The sequence below is a fragment of the Rhipicephalus sanguineus genome, chromosome 1, assembly GCF_013339695.2.
Source record: "Rhipicephalus sanguineus isolate Rsan-2018 chromosome 1, BIME_Rsan_1.4, whole genome shotgun sequence".
NCBI lineage: Eukaryota > Metazoa > Arthropoda > Arachnida > Ixodida > Ixodidae > Rhipicephalus > Rhipicephalus sanguineus.
In genome coordinates this window covers 331,411,597-331,431,013 of record NC_051176.1, presented here as the reverse complement: position 1 = coordinate 331,431,013, position 19,417 = coordinate 331,411,597, and the positions used below count along the sequence as shown (strand labels likewise).

The following is a 19,417-nucleotide window of genomic DNA, read 5'->3' as shown; positions in this document are numbered from 1 at the left end:
GGAGACGCAGATCACCGTTATCGCTGAAGGGGCAGTCACCCGGCGAGCCGGAAGAAGGTGTCGGTGAGTGATAATGCAGGGCAGCTTGACAGTTGAAGACAGTTGTCAGGACAGCCATCAGGGCGGTCGTCGGGACAGTCGGGAACAGTTGTCGGGAACTTGACATTTGTCAGGAACCCAGGCAGCTCGGTCGGAATCGGCTCGGCTTGCTTCTGGCGTCGCTCGTTCGCTCGGAATTTTGCGGCCCATGGTGTCGAAAGGGGCACACGGCTGGATTGGTCTCAGCGCCAGACTGCAGGCCACCTCGATTTGCGTTGGTCGCATCGCCAGGAGAGCGTCGTGTCGACGCAGGAGAGTTGGCTTGGGCGCTCATCAGTCGTTGCCCTCTGGTGGGGGTAGAACCATTCCCCTCCTTTTTCTCCGCTCCTCCCGCTCTTGGTTCTCTTTCTTTTTCTTTTGAAGATTTCTCCATGTCGCGCGCCTCCGCTGCTCTGGGACTATCGGCATGCAAAGCAGCAAAGAAGGCGCCGACCCGTCCTTAGCGGCTCGCCACTTGTTGCTCAGCAGGGGTCCGCTCTGCTCCTGCGGCCTCATCCTCTCTCTTCCTCTTTTCTTCTAAGGCGTTTGGAGTCGAAATTCTCCCGACGCTTGCGGCTGGCCGGCTGCAACCCCCGTTCTACGCAGCGGGATACCACGCTCGTACCGCGGGTGCCCTCCGTAGTTCAGTCGCCGGGTCTGCAACTCTTCGCCAGGCTGTGCACTGGTTCCGCGAATTCTTCTCCACCGGGGCCATTCCGGACCGGAAGCTGTTTTGCTGTTTTTCTTTCGCCCTGACTCTGGCTGCTGCTGTAGGCTTTGGTGTCGCCGCTCCCTGGGAATGCGTGCATTGAAAGTACCGGCCTTTGGGGCAACTGCCGGCGAAAACGGTCGTTTTGGCTTGGCTGTTGTTGAAGTGCTGCCGATGGGTGATCTGCGACTCGAACAATAAGTTAGCCCCTCTCTTACTCTCCGAAAAAGCAAGTGCGTGCTCGCTCTCGAAGGCTGCATGCTAGATATCAGAGGAGCGTCCCATCCGATATCACGCACAATAAAGCCCCTACGAACCGGACAGAGTTAGTTCTGCCGAGATCGCAAGTTGTAACGTCGCACTGAGCTCGTACGTCGAGCCGTGCCTTCGAATGCCACTGCCTGCGGGCACGGGGAAGCGTTTCCCTCGGGCCACTCGTTCCCTCTGTCATAGTAGGGTTTGAGATCACAGACATGCACCGGTCCGCCAATCGGTCTTAGCGTTAAGTCCGTCAGCTTGTACACGAGAGAAGAGACAGTCTCTCCTACCCGGTACGGTCCTATCCACTTCGGTGCCAGAGAAGCTGAGAATTTCTTACTGGCATCGCTTAGGACATGATTGCGTTTCAACACCAGGTCGCCCACTTTGTACTGAACGTCCCGATGAGAGCAGTCATACTGTGCTTTCTGCTCCCCACGAGCAGTGCTCAGGTTCCGTCGTACTTTGCCCAAAGCCTCCGTCACCTTCGCGCGCAGCCCAGCTGCATAATCAGCGCGTGCCGACGAAGCAGCCAGTTCCGTGCTGCGTTCCTGTAGAGTATGTTCTCAGGATTCAGCAGCTCTCTCCCAAAATTGAGAGTGGCGGGGTAAAGCCAGTCGAGCGGTTCACGGTCGTCCTCAGAGCAAATCCGATTTCAGGGACGCAATTGTCCCAATCCTTGTGCGTCCCCGCAAAAGCAACAAGCATGTGCTTGATGTTGCGGTTTACACATTCGGTTGGATTTGCCTGGGCGTGGTACGTGGTTGTTCTCTTGTGCTTAATGCCTAGGGCTGCACAAGAGTCCACGAAAATTTTGGCGGTGAAATAGGACGCATTGTCCGTAATTAACTGCTTTGGATAGCCGAATCTCGTGAACACTTCGATGAGCTTTTCCATGATAATGGTGCGTCAGCCTTCGTAGGGGGAACAGTTCCACCCACTTAGTGAAGTGATCTGTGACGACGAGAAGGAATTGGTTTCCTCTCGGTGTTCTTGGGTAAGGTCCCATGATGTCACAGGCCACTATTTGCCATGGTGTTTGGCTTTGGATCGGCTGCATGAGCCCGGGTGGGCGTCCACCGCGCGGCTTCACGCGTTGGCGCACATTGCATGAGCGGGCGTAGCGCGTTACATCCCGTTTCATGCCTGGCCAGGTAGCAAAGCGGCACAACTTAAGGTAAGTCTTAGGGCCACTTGCATGCCCAGCGATGCACGTATCGTGAAAGTAGCGTAACAGTGCTCCTCTCAACGTGCGTGGAATCACCGCTTTGAAGGACTCGTGTGTATCCTTCTCCGCAGGAATGTATCTCAGCAAAGTGCCGTCAGAGTCTAGCAGGTAGGAATCCAACGCGCTCACAGCATTACCAGCTGTTTCAGAGCGCCGCGCATTAACAGCAATACCAGCTGCGTCAACATGCGCCGCGGCCGCGCCACCGGGCTCCCGGAGCCCCTCAAACACCTTTTTGCAAAATGGATCCTCCCGCTGAGCCTCTAATAGCTCCTTCCTGCTGAACACGTTCCCCACTGAACTGACGCAGTCCAAGTGGTTAACGCTCTCCTCAATTGAAGGTGGGTTGTCCGCCCTTCCGTGAGGACTCTCGCTGTCGAGCAGTGTAGCAGTTACTCTGCTCTTAGGCTGAGTTTCAAAGGTGTCAGGATGGGTATTAATGTTACCCTTCGTGACAACATCGAGCGTCGCAACAGTTACGTCGCTCTCGGGCCCGACTTCGGGCGAGGTGAGTTGAGTAGTAATGTTACTCTTCTCACAGTCAACGGGCGCGCGCGAAAGTGCGTCCGCCACAACGTTGCTCTTTCCTTTCCTGTAGCGAACGGTAAAGTCGTATCGCTGCAGGAAAAGTGCCCATTGTGCAAGTCTGCCGCTCGGCTCCCCTAGGCGTCTAAGCCAAGTTAGTGCCATGTGATCAGTCTCGATAACAAATTGAACTCCATTGATATAGTAATCGAACTTTTTCAGGGCAAAAATGATTGCCAAACATTCCTTTTCCGTCACTGAATAGTTTTTCTCTGCGGGAGTCAAGGAGCGGCTAGCAAAAGCTACCGGCCGCAAGCCACCTTCGTGCTGTTGGAGCAAAACCGCTCCTAGGCCGAGGTCGCTGGCGTCCGTTTGGATCACAAAATCTTTGCTGAGATCCGCTAGCCTTAATTCAGTGGTTTCCGCGAGCGCTTTAACGAGGTTGCGCAGTGCCTCCTCTTGCTCGGGACCCCATCTCCACCGCTCACCTTTCCTCAACAGAAGTGTCAAGGGGGCTTGCAGTGCAGCGCAATCTGGGATAAACTGACGATAAAAGTTCACCAGCCCCAGAAAGCGTCTCAGTCCGCCTATGTCTGTCGGTGATGGGTAGTTCAATAATGCCTGAACCTTGTCATCACACGGCAGAAAGCGACCGTTATCCAACGTGAAACCCAGTAGCGTTACTCGGGTCTCGGCAATCTGAGTCTTGGCCAGGTTTAGCGTTATTCCCGCCGACCTCAGACGCTCCAGCACGTCCCTGAGATGGCGTAAGTGCTCATCAAAGGTTCGTGAGTATACCACGACATCGTCCAGGTAAGCAAGAGCGTAGTGCCACCTTGCATCACCTAAGACGCGATCCATCAGGCGCTGTTAAGTCGCAGGCGCACCGACAAGACCGAATGGCATACGGGTAAACTGGAAAAGGCCCCTGTGACAAGTGAAGGCAGTCTTCTCTCGGTCACGGGGATCTACCTCCACCTGAAAGTATCCTCTGCTAGCATCGAGCGTAGTGAAGTACTTCGCTCCGCCATCATTGGACACGATCGAGGGAATGCTCGGAAGCGGATATGCATCCTTGCGTGTTACCTCGTTCAGGCGACGGTAGTCAACACAAAGGCGGGTCGTCCCATCCTTTTTAGGTACTAGCACCACGGGAAAACCCCACGGGCTCTCTGACCTTTCGACAACGCCTGTATCGAGCAGTTCGTCCAGAGCGCTGTCTAATGCTTTCCTCTTAGCCAAACTTACCGGCCGAGGATTGCATTTCCAAGGAGAAGCATCGCCTGTCTCAATTTTGTGCCTAACTAGCGCAGTGCAGCCAGGCTGTTCTGTGAATATGGCGTCATATTCATTCAGAAGCGATGAGAGGCGAGCTTTCTCTTCCACCGTCAAACTGCTTGAGCTATTGAGCAGCGGGTGGTCCCCTTCGCCCCACTCTGCAGTGCACAGTGCCTCCGCAGTGGGGGATGGGGGACACGCGCGAGGGGAGCCGTTCCCTCCGGCGCGTTCTTTCTCCGCGGGTCGGTTTGTCGACCCCGCAGAAGCATGTACGAGTGACTTTTTCGGGCAATTGTTGGGACGGTCTGCGCGCGAAGCATCATCGAACGTAATTGTCTCTGACGCTTTTTGAAAGGAAATGAAAGGTTTCAGGGTGCCACATGCTCGCTCCCTATATCCTCCGTTGCAGACGTCAATAACAATGCCCGTCTTGGCGAGGAAGTCTCTACCAAGAATGATAGGAACCGACAGGCCGGGGAGGTAAGCTAGGCGTTGCCACCTGACCCGTTTCTCCCACCGCACCACTAGCCGAGCGGCAGCGCTTGCTTGCGCCGAGCCGCTGGCGAGCCGGAAAGTCACATTACTCGATCTAAGCCGGATAGCGTTCCGACAGAGATGATCGTACACTTCGTCGCCAAAGAGTGAAGCGCTTGCTCCCGTGTCTAACAGCGCAAAAAACCTGCGCCGGGCGACTGTTAGCTCAATAAGTGGCACTGGCGTGTCGTTGGGTGGTCCAGTACGACAAGCCAGCGGAGCTAGGAGTTCATGTGTCTCACTGAGCACCGCTTTGTTTGCCGCCGGCCATGCAGTGTTGCTCACCGGCGGCCCCGCTCGTTTCCCGAAAGCGCGTGCTCTCGGCTTGCGGGTTGCCAACAATCTCGGGCGAAATGCCCCGGCTGGTTGCAACGATAGCAGAGGGTGGTCGGCCGCGCTCGGGCTTGGCGTGCTGTGCCTCGCGCCGTTTGGCCACCGTTCCTCTCTATCGGATGCTCCCTTCCGGGCGCGCTCTGCTCTAGCGTCCTCGGATCGGTATGTCGACTCCGATTCTGCGTACCTCGGCCAACGGCAGCGTGTGCTGCTCGCATGGCGTACGTGTACGGGTCAAGAGCCCGGTCAGATATGTCCCAACCGCTACTGGAGTGCCCGCCACTGAAGGCAACTACACCATTTCCCTGTGGACGGATGCGAATATTGTCTCCGTTCCACGCGCATCGCGGCTCAAGTGCCTGCGACGCTGGGGGTGGTGGTTGGTACGCACGTGAGGCGAGTATGTCCGCCTGTATGCGTTTTGCCTCCGAGGCCAGCTCGTCCAAATCCCTGAACTTGCCGCCTCTCAAATATGCTGCGAAAGTGGGGAAAGTGGGACTCGCTCTGGCCAGTAAGGTCTGGCACAGGAGCTGATTGCGTTGAGCCGGTATGCCGCTGTGGCTCCCTGCTCTCCGCACGCTCAGACAAAGGGCTCGGCGCAATGTGCCTCGCGCCTTCGAGCGGACAATCTAACGGAGGTAGGGCCTCATGTGTAGCGCCACCCTCATCGAAGCCAATCAGATCCCCTGGCTAATGTTCGCCGCAGGGTCCGACTGTGCGGTAGCAGTTACCGCCGCTTCGAATTGTTGCCTGTTGGCAGCCACCCTTGACAGCGTGAACAGCGGCTGTAAGTCAGCCTCGTCTGCTGCCATGGTTGTTCGTGTAGTGGCAGTCACTCACACAAACTACTCGTCCTGTTTAACCACTGGCCCCACGTTGGGCGCCAAATATAGGGGTTACTTTGTAACGAACAGTTCCGCGCGTGCGAAACTGTCCCGTCTTTAGATCACACCGTGCACTAAAGGAGTGTAGTTACTCGCTACTAGTGCTACGCAGCAGCCCTAACAGTCAGAGCTATGACCCCTATCCCCCGGTTCGCGTAAGTTGCGACCGCAGCGGGTTTCAGGCCAGTGGTAACAGAGACAAGTCCTTTGCCTGACACAGTTTATTGTGCCAAAAGCACCACCAACGCAACAAAATACAAGATAAAACGAAGCGGCGGAGAGGTTCCGCACGACAACGTGAAAAACAACAACAAAATGGGAAGCACACGAGATTTAGAGCGATAAGGTTCGACTCACCTCTCGTGGCTTCGCAGTCCAGCCCTGAGGCAGTAAGTTGCCTCACGATAGACCGGGCGTTGCGCAGGGGGTGATGGCGTCTGGGTGGCTCCCGACTCGATCCAGCTGTGTTCATCACCGCTGCTCAAGTCGAAAGACCAGGCGGTCCCCAAGAAAGCCGCGCGCGTCTCTTGGGGTCTGGAGAGGAGTCTCTCCAGAAAAGGGTAAGGAGGGAAAACGGGGCATCTCGACTTCGGCCAGGGCGCGAAGGGCTGCAGGGCGCGAAGGGCTGCGGGAGCGGCACGTGCCCTCTCCCACGCAACCCCCCTCGCCACTGCGCGTACAAACGTAGCGCAAAGCCAAGGTGCCGCCGCGTTGAAGACAATGGGTTGCGTGTGCAACCCCACAAGCTTTAAGGTAATGGGGCTATCAAATACAATGGACGACACAGAGGTCAATCAGCCTTGGGGGCGCGCCGATGAGGTGAGCTCGTCCACCAGTGGTGAGAGAGCCGATGAGCTGAGCTCGTCCGACAGTGATTAGACATTGAATAGTGAAATAAAACGTTCATATTCATCACCAGCTTTTGAATTATCCAACACAGTAGACGCAGTGGCGCTACAGTGTATTAATGTGTAGCTATAGGCCCAATTCGTGTATAACCAGCACCCGAGCAAGATTTGATGAAAAAAGTGCGGCTTATACAGGAGTATATACGGTAGTTTCAAGCAATGGCGTGGCTCTGTGGTAGAACATCTGCTTACCTTGCAGAAGGCCTGGGTTCGATTCTCACTCGAACTGAAGTTTTTTACTGTTTATTTTATATGCATCTTTCTCGATTTTTTGGTCACGGTCAATGCTGATTTTTCTAACGAGCTTTTCAATGCTATCGCATTAAAATACTTCAGCAATCAATATAGCACATGACACTGCATTAGCCCTCAATATTTAACCCTTTAAAAAAATGAAATAGCAATAACTTTACCTGGCTAAACTGAAACCTTTCATGCTACACCAAAGTGAGCATAAAACTGAGTATCATAAAACTTTACACGTACTGTGTCTTCACACTGCTATGAACATGCACGAAAATGATGCGAACATGCCACATCCCATTCCGAGACTGAATTGCTGGACTGCTTAAGTAAACACTATGATAATCATGAGTTGGGCACGAACTGTCAAGGAGGTCTCAAGCAGTGGAAATGACTTGCCGAAGGATGAGTTCCTTCCAGAGGGAGAACATTGCTTCCGTGTTATTTTCCAGACAGTGTGATGATAACAGCACTCCCTGCAAAAGAAACATGAAATATCACCATAATGCAGAGTACCACCTATGGTAAGCTACAGTAAAACCTCATTAATTCGTACTCGGTTATTTCGAAAACCCACTTAGTTCAAAGTATTCCTGCAGACCCATATTTTTAACGTAAATTTGAGTGGGTAATTTGAAGTGGCGGTTAGCATCAGCCCGGTTCATTCGAAAACTTTGGGTGCCATGTGCCAAATCCCGATTTCGCCACAAATCCGCGGAAACGACGGCCCTCAGGAGCCGCAAGGCAATGCACTGTAGCAATACTAATGAGTGACAGGTGAAGCACCCCAGCCTCGCTGCTGCCAGCAGCAAAAAAAGCAAAAAGAAAAAAAGCTGTCTTGTGGTCAGCTGAAATGTGCGCCTGCAGAAAAGACATGCTTCACTGCAACACAGCGGTGACACGCGGACAGCATGTCACGTGCTTCTTGTAAGGTCAGCGCGTCATGATTTACCCATTCTTTCTGGGAAAAGAAAAAATAATAAAGGATGGTTCGACGGAATTCGCGATGTATGCGAACCTACTACTGGCGGTTGCTCCTGCAATTTGCGCACTTGCGCTACTGGCGGAGCTCTTGTCTGCAACGCCCTACTTCGAAATCTCAATTAGAAAACTTCAATGATCATGTTTTCCAGCCAGAACACATCGCGAATTGTTTCTGCTTCACATAAATAATGCAGGAATGCCTAATTATTTGAAACACGATTTACGCTAAAAACACCTTCGTAACACGACAAGTGTATTATTTTGTTTTGTAAAAAGCTAATTTTTTGGCTTCACTACCTTTTGGCTTCACACTTTCAGGACTTTAACAAGACAAATGCAGGATTAAATTAATGGTAGTTAAATGCATTTATACTTTGTCGCATAAGGCTTCCATGTACTGCTACAATTACATTACCTGCTCAAAACGACCATGCTCAGTTGGATGGGGTGAGATATGCACAGAAGTATGGAGTCCACCCGTCTTCAACTCGACTTCCTGCAAGAACTGGCGGTAATCCTTGTCCTGAGTGCCCATTCTGAAAGAAAAAGGGGAGCATATGAAGTAGGTGTAATACTGAGCAACCTCCATAACTCAGCTTTCATCAATTCAAATTTCTCAAATAACTGAAGCCATTTTCTCAACACGCCAGTGTTGAGTTGCATAGAACTTGCACATGCAAGATAGCTTGTTGGACTGCATGCAAATATTTTCTGTGAATAAGTGAAGCATTGTGCCCCTAGGCACACACTTGTGGTCATTTTCCTAGAACAGTGACATGCACAGGTAATTCTGAGTAGTTGCATGGCCATCTTATGGAAGAGCACAGACACGGCCTCACAGGGGTAACAAGCTTCCAGATGTGGTAGCCACCACTGAATATCTTGTATACTTCCTTGCCCAGCAACTAATCCCACACAGTGCTGCTTCCAATAGAGCATAGGAGCATTCTTTTAAAAAAAACAGGACACATAAGTGCAGTCTTGTTGGTCTTGGCATGTACTCCAGGCACTGTTTTGTCACGTGTACACATCGGCCACTCATTCACTTGATCTTATCAATGCTGATAAGTAATGATTCTTGATAGTTAAAAAGATGTGGATAGAAAGCCAGTTACTGCCTACTTTAATGCTATGGTTTGTGCCAATTCCTGAAGACAAGACACCCAAGAGAAAATACTTTCCACCAATCAGTTTTTCTGAAAAGAGTGAACATGCAGATTTCAAAGAATAGTTTTCTGAGAAAGCTAGGCCCAGGACTTTGCCATAGTACACATGTAGATTCTCATTAATTTTTGTTATCCCCCTTCTTGAAAACCAGCAACCATTTCACCCTTCATTTTTTAAGGGGTTCTGGACCACCCCTTTGGCTTGGTGAAAAAAGACATTCTATGAACAGCAAACACTGCTATGAGCAACTCAGTTAAATCTTGTGGTCATGTGTGGCACGTAAAGTTTACAACTGGACCGCAAAGTTGCCACTTTCTCAAGAACGCTCTTTTCATGGAGAAGACCATCCTCACACTCTTTGAAGGTGCCAGCAGCTGCCAGACTTCATCATTTAGCAGATTGCTGCTACTGACCGACAGCCTGACATAAATCAAGAACGGCGTTTGAATCAGATGTGCTTCTTGCCATGGGGCGCCGCACCCTATAGGAGCTGACATAGACGAACGCTGATGTAGATTCTTGCCTTTTTGTCATCACCTATTTGTGTAGCTTCCAACGCGCTCATCGAGTCAAGAGAAGAAAAAAGAGCACTCAAAGCATGCCGCAAACCTTTGTAACTCCTCTCGTTATTGACGGATTCGAAAATTTTTTGCAGCAATCGATTCGTGAAGCATACTGAGGTCATTCAATGACCACTTGAAAAAGTGGTTCATGACCCCTTTAACAGTGCTTAGTAGCATCCATTGTTCGACGATTGGTCACTTCAAATCTCTGTCTTCCTGCAAGCCTCTATCTTGTTCAGGGTTGGCTTAGCACTACTTGTTGCACATTACTATCCTTCAAAGCCAGCACAATGTGAGAGCACTGAAGGCACATACTTAGTGAGAACTTCACACAGGAGTGGAAGCATGCGCTTCAATTCAGGAGGCAAGTGGGAGGCATTGAGGACAGCCCGAAAATAGGTTACTCCATTGGTGGCCTGCTCCGTGGTTTGCAGCTTTTACCCCACCTGCACAAGAACAAAGAGACAATCTCGGTTTTTCAGGCCTCAAATAGATTCTCAACCGTGTGACTAACTTTTTGTTCTCGGATGTAGATTGTAATGCACTGTACCAAAAGCATTTTACCACAAGAATTTCTTTAAAATGTACTAGTCACTGAAAGCAATAAGCTTTGGGTCTACACTGTTTCTGCCTCTCCTTTTACAGTGACCTGTAGCTAGTTATTTCCCTCACTCAGCTGTGTGCACAGGTCCTTGAGGCCTTTCTGAAATGTATTTCTGCCCTGTAGTCCCATAGCAGTACTATTAATAGCATTATTTGTGCAGTCAATTTCTATTAATTCAACTTTGATGGAACCAACCGAATTGATCTAACCATCTGGCAGGCCATATTAAAAGAGGCAGAAGTAATGTACGAAGCCGCCACTGTTTCATCTGGCGGTATTTAACATACTGTAACATACTCCCAAATCAAATGAGTATACAGTACTACAGGTTCATAGTACAAAAGAAGACCTAATTTTATAGCACAAGAATTGCCTCTAATTCCAGCAATTACAAATAGGATAAAACCTGTAGAGTCAGCCTTCAGAGAATGTAAATTCATTTACAAATAGTGTAAATGAATTTACATTTAGTCACAAATGTTTCTTTATTGATGTATTTATACAGACGTGGTCCTCCATGTGTGTGTTTGATATTCCCCATTTCTTGAATTACTCTCCAACCATCACAAATTAGATGTAGCCCTAAGCCTAGACAAACCACTTTACCTCTTCATTCTCTGAAGCGTGCAAGTCAACGGAACACCAGAATACTAAATCAAAGATTACAACCATTTTTGCACTTTGCCCCCATTGAAATGCAGCTGTAATAGCTGGGAAATCAAAACCATGACCTCATGCTTAGCACTCCAATGCCATAACCACTGAGCCACTACGGTGAGTGCTGACCAATCAAGTTCAAGTTATCTGGCATGAGCCAACTTAAAGAACGAAATAATGAAAGTTTTTACACGTAGAAATGTACGAGCGTCAGCTGGTATCTTAGCTCAAGATTAAATTATGTATCTGAAGAACTGAATTGTCCAGAGTGTACCATTAATGCAAGTCTACAAAACAGTACCTTGTTTTCCCTGAACACTGATCATATGAAACACTATCGAAAACAAGACAAGAAAGTATGGAGAAAGAAGTATTTGAGGAGAAGAAACTGCTCGGCCACCGCAGCGCGTGAGGGTGGCGCAATAGTGTGACGGAGGAAATTTGGTTTTCACCACAGCGCAACCGATGACGCTTCGGCGTGCTGCCATAGTTTACATGCTCTTCTATGGACACGACACATAAAAATCATGATACCGCCTCGTACATTGTAAAATTTCTAGAGCTGTGCGAATAGCAAAATTTTGGGTGCGAAGTGAATTTGAATAATAAAGATAGAGTGCGAATCGACTCGAATATTTTCAAATAATTTTCAAATATTTCTCAAATATTTTTCGAATAATTCGAAGTGAAATCACAGAAAAAGTTGCAGAGAATCCCTAAGTATGTTCTTGTGAGATAGCAACATGAAAGTGTTTCTTTTCGCTAGGTTGATGAAGCGCTGGTGGGGTCGTATTTCATAGTTGTCTTCCTTATCAAGAGTGAGGCAATGTAGAGGCCGAATTGTATTTATGTACATGATTTGGTGCAACCAAAGTGTTGCCTACAACACTTTACACGTGATAGGCAGGGATGCCATTTCCTCAGCATCTCCTCCTCTTTCAACTGCTGTGGAAGGCCAAATGATGTGGCGGACAAGGGTGTGCTCCCTTGAAGTCCGGAGTTCCAAATCTGCCTCGTAGACGTCGATATATAAGAACATCTGAAATTTTGGATGCTAAAGAGCTTCGGCGTCAGATTTTTCGGACTTCCTGCCCAAATTTCAGGTCCAAAACAGCATAATTGAGCCCCCAAGTTTGCCACATCTTTCATCTCCATATTGGAACCAGCGTTTTCTTGAGTTAATACATTTGCGACCGTAGCGGAGCTTGAGAGGCAGCTTTGGCACAATACGAGGGTGTGATGAGGTGAAGCATATTAAAAATCCAGGGACCACTTCCAAACGGACGTTGACTGTCTCTTGGCCCTAAGTTCGACCGTAACGGACTTTGAAAGGCAGCTTTGCCGCAGTACGTTGACCGTCTCTTGCCTAAGTTCGACCGTAACGGAGCATGAAAGGCAGCTTTGCCGCAATACGGGGGTGTGATGAGGTGAAGCATATGAAAATCTAGGGACCACTTCCAACCGGACTTTGTCTCTTGGCCAAGTTCGACCGTAACGGAGCTTGAAAGGCAGCTTTGCCGCAATACGAGAATGTAATGAGGTGAAGCATATTGAAAATCTGAAGGGGTCACTTTCAACCGGACGTTGACTGCATTTGTCTTTGGGAAGTTCGAATAGTTCGAATAGTAAAATTTCAGTGCGAATCGAATCGAATAGCAAACACTATTCGAAAAATATTCGAAATTTCGAATATTCGCACACCCCTAAAAATTTCTCAAATTTCTGTCTATAACATCAATTGGTAGCTGTGACAGACATTTTAGCAGCAGTTACTAATAAATACTGCCTGAATTATAGGCCATACAGCGCTTGAAACGAGCTGCTAGTTGTGGCCCCTGAGCAGACGACGTCTGCCGTATGGGTCCCTCGCTCCTCACTCGCACATTGTGTGCACGCTTGCATAGGTGGCTTTGGGAGGGACAGTTAAGCTGTGGCGCATTCCTTCGCGATTTGCAGGCTTTCTGTCTCTTTAGAGCTATCAGTGGCTTGCGCATTGAGCCGGCGGCGCTGACTTCTCGATCTTTGCGCGTGCTTTTCACGCCACAACAAAGGCACAGAGAAAGAGGTATTGCTTCGTAAACAAAGAAGAGCACTTTGCAGACTTCCGCCACTGATCCTTTAGGATGGGGCGGAAATGTGTCGTGGCGAACTGCAACAGTAGGTACGCATCCTGCAAGGAGAAAGTAATTACCTTCAAAGTTTCTAGTGACCCGGTAAGGTTGGAAGCGTGGGCTAGTGCCATACCAAGGAAAGATCGAGCGCTCCCGCCTCGTGGCTATGTTTGCGAGAAGCGCTTCTCGGAGAGTAAGTCCCATCATTCGTTGAAAAAACTCACAGGGTCCCTTATGCCTTAGACTAAGACGACTCGAAGGGGAAAGCCATCTTGTTGTTGTTCTTTTTTCTTCAGTCGATGTGTCTGTCTTGCCTCACCCCCATGCAAAAGCTTTCTGCACCTAATGTGGTTTTGTACAGCCTCCAGGATTGGAGGCATTGCAAGCTTTCTTCACCTCACCTGGTTTTGCACTGCCAGCCTGCACGTTCCTGTCACATGTAGAAGCAATGGTGGTCTTCTCAAAATACACTGCTGTCTCACTTGTGTGATCACGGAGGCAGTGCAAAGTGACGATGTCATGTGAAGACGTCACAATGACGTCGTCACAAATTTTGGCGATCTGTGACATCATGATAACGTCATGTGGTGACGTCATCACGTGATTATGATTTTTCGCATCACTCATGTTGATGCTGCCAACACGGAACGCCGACGGTCAATTTTTGCATTTGATGAGGCATCTAATGATTTTGCCTTAAAAGATTACACCTAACCTATCGGGTTCACATTATCAAAAATTATAGATTTCGAGTCCTGCAAGATATATCCCTCGGATAATTTTCCTGTATGTGACGCCATTTTTTTCGTTAATTTACCGTAAAATATGGAGCCAGCGAGAACACACAAGAAACATACCCACTTGGGCGTAAAGCGCAAACGCCGAATCAGCGCCGAATGGCCATGAACCGGCGAGCTTTGTTGGAGAGAGCAACACGCACGTTTTTTTCCTTCTCTGTTAGCGGTCTCTCACGATAGAGGGCGCGTCAGTACTGTGCCCAATCCCCTGACTTTATTAGGACGCCTGAGCGAGTGCAGTTTCGCCCCCTCAAGAATTCTTGCTCCGTGCAAGAAAGACAGACATGACCAAGACTTGGTCCTGTCTGTCTTTCTTGTCTAATATTTTTGCATTTTTTCCTATAGTGAAGCCATACCAAGAAGCTCAAGCACAGATCCTTTTAAAGTTTATTGAACATACACTACTGGCTAGCATGACACATTCAGATGGTACCCAGGGGTCTCACCCTTCAAAGACATGCCTCTCTCCCAATCACCCTTAGAAACATGTCAACACTTCAACGCTAACAGCACTTAGCATGCAGCACGCACGCCCTGGAAGCTACCACTTCAATCTGCAGTGGCTGGCCACAATGGGTCCTTGTGTTGCGTGGGCACACCAGTATTGCAAATAATCATGGACTCTTACAAACAATGGAAGAGAGCTTTCGCTGATGTCAAAGCAGTGGTAACTAGTAGTAGTTTAGCGATCACAATTATAGTGCCTCCTCTTCTACACATTCCATTCAAGTAATATTGCTTTGACAAACTCAAATAACCTTCAGTTTAAAGGACATCTCTGCTGATGCTAGAGAATGAGCCATGAATATGGCTCAACACATCAAGTAAACATTTTCGAGATGCATCCCAGAAAATTCATTACATTCAAAACGCAGCATATTATAGCAAGGTAAGCCTTTTAGTGCAGTGTGGTATAATTGGCATGTTGCTAGCGCTCCACCTGCTCACAAAGCAAGATTTAAGGGCTCACCCATATCGACATGGTTGAGTTTGGTCATTTCAATAGTAGGAGCAACATCCCTGAGGAGAAGGCGAGGCAGACAGCTTTCGTCTTCCTTCTTGGACTGGTGCTCCAGCAATTTCAGACCTGCACAAAAAACATATAATGTTATGAGAATCCTGCCAAACTGCGACCACTTTTGTGCCTCCCTACAATGCCTCCACAAATGTCTATAGACTATACACCAAATGTATCAACCTGAAAACCAGAGGTGCAAAGCTGCCTCACTCCTGTCAAGCACAGTTTTTGTTCCAGCGTATTATGGGAGAAAGCACAGGATACAGATGGGTGGCTCACAGACCCCGCCAAAATGCTACAGTGACCACAACCTCAGTGGCACGCATGTTTACACAGACCCCTCTCTCTATGAATTACAGCGGCGTCAATGGAAGAGCTTCCCAATAAAGAGCTCTGGGGTAATGAAAGCCTAGCCATTTATGTGCAGCCCTAAGCCATGCAGCAAACAGCAACCATCAAGAGCGTTGGGCTAAAAGTGGTGGCTTCTTCCAGAAAAACGGGTATCCCTGTGAAACAGACAGAAATCTGTGCCTGGTGTCCACAAATTATACTTTTAATAAAGAACGCTCAGTAGAGGGGAGCAGGACCAAGCGCAACCACCTCATGCTCAGATTTGTCATCATCTTTTCTTTGTTGAATCACTTTTGCACGTAGTAGTGCGCTACATGCCTATAAAATGTAATAGTACTGTTGTAGGTTAGAATTACACTTTCAGTTATGTTCACCAAGCCCACTGATATACACTGTTCAAGCACTTTTGAAGTTGGTTGCACAACCATGCAAGACAGAGATGTCTTCCTCAATGCAAGCTGGCTTCCTCAATTAGCGTTTAAATGACATGACAAAAAATAACATCCTAACAGGTTCGCATCCACTTACAGAATTTAGCAGCCTTGTCTAGTCAAAATGCTTGAATTGTTTTGTGGGCCCACTGCCTTCATGCAAGAATGTTATCTTAACCTTCTCTGTACTAAAAGCTCTAACATTTAAAAATATTGCTAGTTAAGTTATTTCCTACAAATTTCTGGAAAATAATTACCTCAACACAAATATTATTTCTGCGTGCCTACTTAACAGGGTTGTCCGGGTCTTACTTCAAAATTCCATTATGTCTTGCTGTGCAGTGATGCTGGAATGCATTCACACATGCAAGGTATTCCCTTTGTGTGAATGCAAGGTATTCCCTTTGGTGATAGCATAAGAGGAATTAACAGCACTAAGTATGGAGCTTAGGCACCTGTGAAAGTTTTTTCCAGGGGAAATAAAAAAAAAATGCCAGGCTGACTGATGTACACACTGAAATGGCAGAAAAAGCTTATCTGATCTGTGGAACTATTTCGCCTCATAAAGGGAGATCCAAGAGCATTGACACTCAAGGCAAATATTATCGTATTTACACAACTGTAAGTCGACTAAAAAAAAAAATGCGTGAGTGCATTTCATAATGAAAATTTATTTATGTAGTCACTGGACTGACTACATGTTGACTGATTTGTTGTTGGAGTCAGTGCCATCCTGTCACGCACTTCTCTGTACTATCCTCGTAAAAAGTAGCGCTGGAATATTTTAAGTCAGTGTATCACCAACTAGCTCCGCAACATGTTTTGTAAAGTCAAGGCAAAAAATACGAATTCTGGTGTGCAAAGGTCGCTTCACGGCAATGCTTCACAGCTATGCATAAAAGCTAGCTTCACGGCAATATGCAGGGATCATTTTTAGAAAATTTTCCGTGAATGGTTGCTGAGAGTGAGGGTTATACGCAAGAAAATACAGCATATGTTACAGCATACATAATGTTGTAACCATGCCGCAGCGTCCCTAATTTCTCATTTGTCCAGCCGTAACTGGAGGTACTAGTTTCTGTTTCAAATGTAAGTCGGCCGCCCAACTTCTGATATAAAATTTAGATAAGATATGTCAATCTACAATCGTGTAAATACAGTAAATCCATGCGGACTGTTAAAGGGGTCATGAACCACCCCTCAGGCTTGGTGAGAAAACACATAGTGCGGATAGCAGACACTGCAATGAACAGCTCAGCCAAATCTTGCAGTTGTGCACGGCAAGGAGAGTTTAGAAGTGGAGTGCGAAGTTGCCATTTTCTCAGTTGCCCTCTTTTGATACAAGAGGCCTTTGCTCACTCTCTTCGGAGCTGCCAGTGCCTGCTGTTTGACATTGAACGACAGATAGTATACTATTGGGCAATAACTGACATAAATGAAGAGTGGTGTTTGGATCAGATATGCTTCTTGCCACGGTGTGCCGCCACATGCTTGTGCCGCGCTCCATAGTCTGCTAACATTACACAGTGAGCCACACTCGCACACAGGAATCAGAACGGTAGAGAGCGATCGCGTTTCATCACACGCGCTCAAGGTCACGACGCGCGCTGATGTAACTTTTTTTTCCGCCGTGCAATCCCTCTCTATGTAGCTTTCAGCGCGCTTGCCAGAACGAGTGGAGACAGAAAGAGCTTAAAGTGCACAACAAATACCGGTAACTCCATTTGTTCTTGACGGGAAGAGATAGAAATAAATGTTTATTTTCGAAGCAGTGTTCCGAGCGATTCATGGTATCACCCTGAGGTGGGAGGGCTCCCTTGTACTAGAGCCCTCCAGCTTCAACTGCTCTCTTGGCCCTGGCGATGAGTTGGCACTGGTCTTTCACGTCCTCGAGGGAGAGCTTGGCTTCCCACATTTTGGTTATGCTTTGAGAAATTTTTGCGGCAATCGATTCGTGAGGCAATAAACTCCGATACAGAGGTCACTGAATGATTACTTAGGAAAAGTGGTTCAGGACCCCTTTAAAATAACATTCCAGAAACCTCAAAGCACCAGTTTCGTGCAAAGAAAACGCACAGTTTGAAAGAAAACTGCATTTTGAGGGTTCACACCCTCCCAGCACAATCTAAATTGCCCATCCCCGAGCAAAGAGTTGTGACACAGCATACTCTTAACTGCACACCAGCAGGCGCTATAGTTTCTTAAATAAAACACATCACATGAAAGAGGCATTTTCTCTTTCAGCTAGAGCGAGTCTTGCAGGCAAGCAAAGCCAGCACAACACCATGCAATAATGGAACTACGGAAACATGAATGTGCAGGTGTGCACAGAGCCAGCGAAAAACTAAACTTTTTGACCACCCAAAGGTGAAAGGTAACATCAAAAAGTTACTTTTTCCAAGAATCGAATAGAAATGCACAAGTAGCGTTTCAGTCCATCTTACAATGCAATGCAAGAACCTTTTCTTATGAGTGGTTGAGTACGTCTGCTACAGCCTAATTGCAAATATATCTATCTGTATCTACTTATAAATACAGCAGTTCCTTTTATCCATGTCTTTCTATGTAGCGCTATATGTGGTGACAGAAACATACCGAGAGGTTGCTATATTACAGTAGACTCTCGTTAAACGGAACCTGAAGGGACCAAGAAAATGTGTTCCATTTAACAGGAGTTCCGTTTACTGAGAGATGAACAGCAGTGCAGAATCCAAGTATGAAACCAATTATATTAGATTCAGTTGTTCCGTTTAAGCAGCAGTTCCGTTTAACAGATTTCCGTTTACTGAGAGTCTACTGTATCAAGCTAGTACTAGAATGTTCCTCAAGCAGTTGCAAGTTATGTTATACATTTATACATTAATTTCCCAACAAATAAAGTATTGCTGTCATTAATAATTGATGTTTCATATGTCCTCAAGCATTACTCTATCACTGAAACCTAAACAGTTATTTGCCTTTAATGTCATATAAGATGAGGTGGAACTGCCTTGAACTGTCGTATACTAATATGAGGTACTATTTAACTATCCCAACCAAGTGAAAACTCACGTAGTTTTGTGACAACATGCCCAGACAAAGCAGTTAGTATAAGAACTTTCAAGACACAGGACCAGCCACTAAATGCAATGAGCGCTTAAACAGTGAAAATTAAAAGTACGTCAAAATTAAAACCACACTTTACCCTGATCATAAATTGAGGCTCGGCTTGCGTTGTCCAGTTCACCCAGCTTTCTGTCAATATTCTTTTGCTCCAAGGCACGAATTTTCTCTTCATGATGATCATCAGGATTCATTACTAGTGTCAGGCAATGTTTGTTGTCCTGAAAGGATACACAACAAATGAATATGCAGTTACAGCGTTCTTAACTTTGCGTGTTTGTGCATACAGCGACCAGTCCTGTCCGAAATTGCGCTGCCTGAAACATAACAAGGCCACTAACACCTGTAATCTTGTATTTATGTTCGCATGAAAATCTCCACAGCTTTTTTTTTCCTCACATCACTATTGCACTGCTGAGGAGGCTGATTTCTTTTGTTTGCTAGTCATGTACCTTTTTGTTTTCTTTGCCAAGTACTCTGTGCATGGCCCATAATGCCTACAGCTGCACCTAAGGACAATTTCAACATTATAAAGAGAACACATTCGGAAACTGTAACCAAAACCAAAATCAACCCTTCAAAGGTCAACACATGCAACCATATGCCAGCCTGTTTTTCAAAATGGTATACATTTAATTAATTTTTATGTGTGTA

General features: G+C 47.4%; 1 protein-coding gene across 1 annotated transcript in view; it reads right to left on the bottom strand.

Moving 5' to 3' along the window:
* The window catches only part of LOC119384042 (presequence protease, mitochondrial), an 87,247-nt gene that overhangs the window by 45,440 nt on the left and 22,390 nt on the right, over positions 1-19,417 (bottom strand). Inside the window, exons 14-18 of the mRNA XM_049413332.1 lie at positions 18,846-18,984; positions 14,810-14,948; positions 10,008-10,130; positions 8,378-8,498; positions 7,378-7,454 (exon numbers count right to left, since the gene is read on the bottom strand). Of these exons, the coding sequence (XP_049269289.1) occupies positions 7,378-7,454; positions 8,378-8,498; positions 10,008-10,130; positions 14,810-14,948; positions 18,846-18,984 (599 nt within the window). The remainder of the gene's footprint in view (positions 1-7,377; positions 7,455-8,377; positions 8,499-10,007; positions 10,131-14,809; positions 14,949-18,845; positions 18,985-19,417) is intronic.